Source organism: Cervus elaphus, chromosome X, assembly GCF_910594005.1.
Source record: "Cervus elaphus chromosome X, mCerEla1.1, whole genome shotgun sequence".
Taxonomy (NCBI): domain Eukaryota; kingdom Metazoa; phylum Chordata; class Mammalia; order Artiodactyla; family Cervidae; genus Cervus; species Cervus elaphus.
The window spans coordinates 39,099,340-39,102,694 of NC_057848.1; the positions used below are offsets into that span (position 1 = coordinate 39,099,340).

The 3,355-nt window shown below is 41.4% G+C and overlaps 1 protein-coding gene across 1 annotated transcript; it reads left to right on the forward strand.

Annotated features, from left to right (window-relative positions):
- Positions 1 to 212: 212 nt before the first annotated feature.
- LOC122689474 (protein FAM209B-like) lies at positions 213 to 542 on the forward strand. Its single transcript, XM_043895918.1, has one exon. It carries the CDS (start codon positions 213 to 215, stop codon positions 540 to 542), a length of 330 nt encoding a protein of 109 aa, XP_043751853.1.
- Positions 543 to 3,355: the final 2,813 nt, after the last annotated feature.

Consider the following 3,355-nt stretch of genomic DNA (forward strand, 5'->3'; position numbering starts at 1 on the left):
GTCCTCAGCCCTGAAGTCATCACAATGGCCACATGGGTTCTGGCTGGGGTGGGGCCCTCTATGACGTCAGCAAGGGCCCAGCCCTGGCTGGTCCTCAGTCTCCAGGTGCCAGGGCAGACCAGCACACCAGGAGCCATTTCCTCTAAGCTCACCATGTGGTCCCTCCAATCGTTCCTGTGCTTTTCCATGGGTGTTACCTGTGTCTACGCCTAATGTTTACTTCTCTGGGAAAGAAAGCCAAAGAAATCCAGGGGAAGATGCTCTGCAGAGGGCACTTTTTAATTTGGCAGAATCGACAAGAACATGCTCAAGACTGGCTTGAGATCACGTTGCTCTGGCTTTTCTTCATTGTCCTGAGGTACGTGACAGTGAAGTTGGCAGGAGAGAGTGGCGAGAGTAAAGTGCAGACTCCTGCTGCCCTTCAGGCCCGCTCATTTGGCTCTCTCGGAAGGCAAAAGGAAAAGACATCCTCTGAAGAAGACTATATGTTCCATACATTAACCCGGCTCGAGATGGATCTTGTGAAAGTGTGCGAAATCTGAAAATCACCACATCAACCGGTGGTAACCTCAAGCCCCTCAATGTCGAGATTCCTGCAGACCTATGAGCTCTGGGGCAACGAAGAATCCGACTGAGTGGATTTGTGAGTCAAAGCAGGAAAGGAATTGTTGAGAGTTGATATACCTTATCCAAACTAATAAAACTATTCTGAAGCAAATAAAAAAGCCTCTGATAATGTTTATTCACTCTATAGTTTTACCTTTTCCAGAATGTCATATAATTGGCAGCATGCGGTGTATTATATTTTCCAGGCTAGATTATTTTACTTATTAGCATTCATTCAGGTTTCACCCATTTCTGTTTGTGATTTGATAGCTCATTTCTTTTTATTCTTGGATAATATTCTGTTATGTTGATGTACCATAGTTTGTTTATCCAGCCATCTATTAAAGGACACTTTGGTTGCTTCCAATCTGTGTGTGTGTATGTGTGAGGGAGAGAGATAGTATGAATTAAGCTGTTATACAATTCGTGTGCATATTTTTGTGTGGGCAGTAGCTATCAAATCATTTGCTGAACTATCTAGGAACATCATTGCTAAATCATGTGGTATGACAATGTTTAGCTCTGTAAGAAATTGCTTCCAAATTGCATTCCCACTAACAATGAATGAGAGTTCCTGTTGTCCCTCATCTTTGCCGGTAAATGGTTTGTCAGATTTTTGTTTTTGACCATTCCAATAAGTCTGTAGATGTATCTCATTGTTCTAATTTCACCAGTCTACTCTAAAAAGTTATCTTATTTCCATATTTCCATTGTGTTTTATTACCCTCAATTCTTCAGGAGTTTTATCTTTAATCTGAGGTTTAAAAAGATCTTCGGCTCAGCAAAACTTCTGCCTCTGTTCATGCCATCAGTGATTACTGTCCTTAATTAGTCTTCTAATATTTTTTTTTCATGAAGGACTCATAAGCTGAAATCATGTATATTAGGAAAAAAAAAGATTATTTTTAGTTGAACAACACTGAGCATATTTTCTTTTCCTGAGTATGGCTTTGTCCACTAATGTTTAGTGCTTCCACACAAAACTTTAAGTTCAGCATGAACTTCTCCCCTTTTACTTTGGTTTGTGTTGATTCTCTTCTGTACTTACTAGATTTTAACCAAATCTGTATTTGTACCAGTTTTTTCAGTTGCAGTTTTACATTTATCATGAAGTTTTATTAGAAGCATATGTGTATTTTAATGGAATCTTGACTTTATTATGTGTCTTCCTCTTATTGTTTTGAAAAACTATATGCTCATTATTTCAGTTTTTAACAGTCTGTGCCTCTTCTCCATTGAGATGCAAATAAATTCATTTATATAATGTTTGAAACAGAAGAATCGTAAAATATGTTTGTATACTTATTGAAGAAAATAATGTTCGGTTTTAACTAGTTCCACTTAGAGTCTTGTTATAATTCAGTTATCCACAGTCTTGTTTTCGTGTTAGCAAGGAGAGTGTGCTAGTTCTCTTTGGGGGAAAGACTATTTTAATCAACCTCTTCATATGCTTTGGATTTTCAAGAGAAGAGAAATCTTCAGACACTTGTTTCCGAGTGTCTGGTACTGTGCCTGATGAATATTTTTCTATTTAATGTTGTCATTAGTAAAATGTACATTCTGTTTACTTCCAACACTGATTTCAAGTTGGATTGGCATCACCAACTCAATGGACCCATATTTCAGTAAGCTCCAGGAGACGGAGAAGGCCAGGAAAGCCTGGCATGTGTGGTCCAAAAAGTACATGGGTCGCAAAAAAGGAGACATGACTGAGGGATTGCAATGATCCTATTAAACACAGTCATCATAAAGTTTTCAAAATAATACGTCGTCCTCAAATAAGACCTGATGTCATTTGTCACAGTTATTTTGTCCTAAATTCACCTGGTAATTTGTTGTGGCCATCAGTGTTTGGTAATTTGCTTTCTATGGAAGAATAATAAATTGCACATAATTTAATGACTGAATGTGGTTTTGGAATGAGTCATTCTCTCAGATAGTTACCCTCTACAGAAATGAGACTTTAGGTGCTAGTGTTAATGAACACCCGTGTACCCAACATAGTTAGGCCAAGTGATATCAGAACTTTGGAGCTTAAAGCAGAGACAGTTTTATTGCATGGCTATGATAGGAGATGGGTGGCATATGGCTTTAAACATCCTGAACTCCCCATGAGTTTTCAGCAAAACGCACTTCTGGGAGAGGTGAGGGAGGGGTGTGATTAACTGTTGCAAATGTCTGCCTGTCACATCCTCTGCTATTGAACTAAGATCACGGTGAGGTAACAGTGTTCATGTAAGCCCCTAGCGAAACAATTATTATTCCCTATGTTGAAAGAAAAGCTTCCAAGCTTGACTTTCACACTCCAAGGTCCTGTTTAGGAGGAGGGGATCCCTGGGCAGGCTGGTTATCCTGACTGGGAGCATTCATCCAGCATCCAGTCTTGATCCTCCCACCATTGGCCAGTCCCAGCTGAAGAGGCAGCTCTCAGTTCTCTGTGCCCTCCTCTTACCAAGATCCCCATACCTTGCCCAACCATCTTCCAGCATGCAGCTGGCCCTCAGTCTCCTCAATCTACCCAGCAGTTAGGGGCTGAGTGCTGTAGACTGACTCATGCAGAAGCCACAACCATTCGGTCATGGAGGTGGGGATGGGAGAGCTTGGCTTTTGCTCTGAACCTGGGGCCAGGCCAGTGAGTGGCTCTAGCAAGCAGCTCTGGGGCACTGTAAGATACAGCCTTTAGCCTGTCCCCAGGTGCCCTGGCTTGCTCCCCAGACCAAGGCCAGAAGACCTGGAGGGCCCTGGGCAA

Bases quoted from the DNA above. Each gene is read 5' to 3' on its own strand.
- LOC122689474 (XM_043895918.1), top strand. From the start codon at position 213: ATGTTTACTTCTCTGGGAAAGAAAGCCAAAGAAATCCAGGGGAAGATG.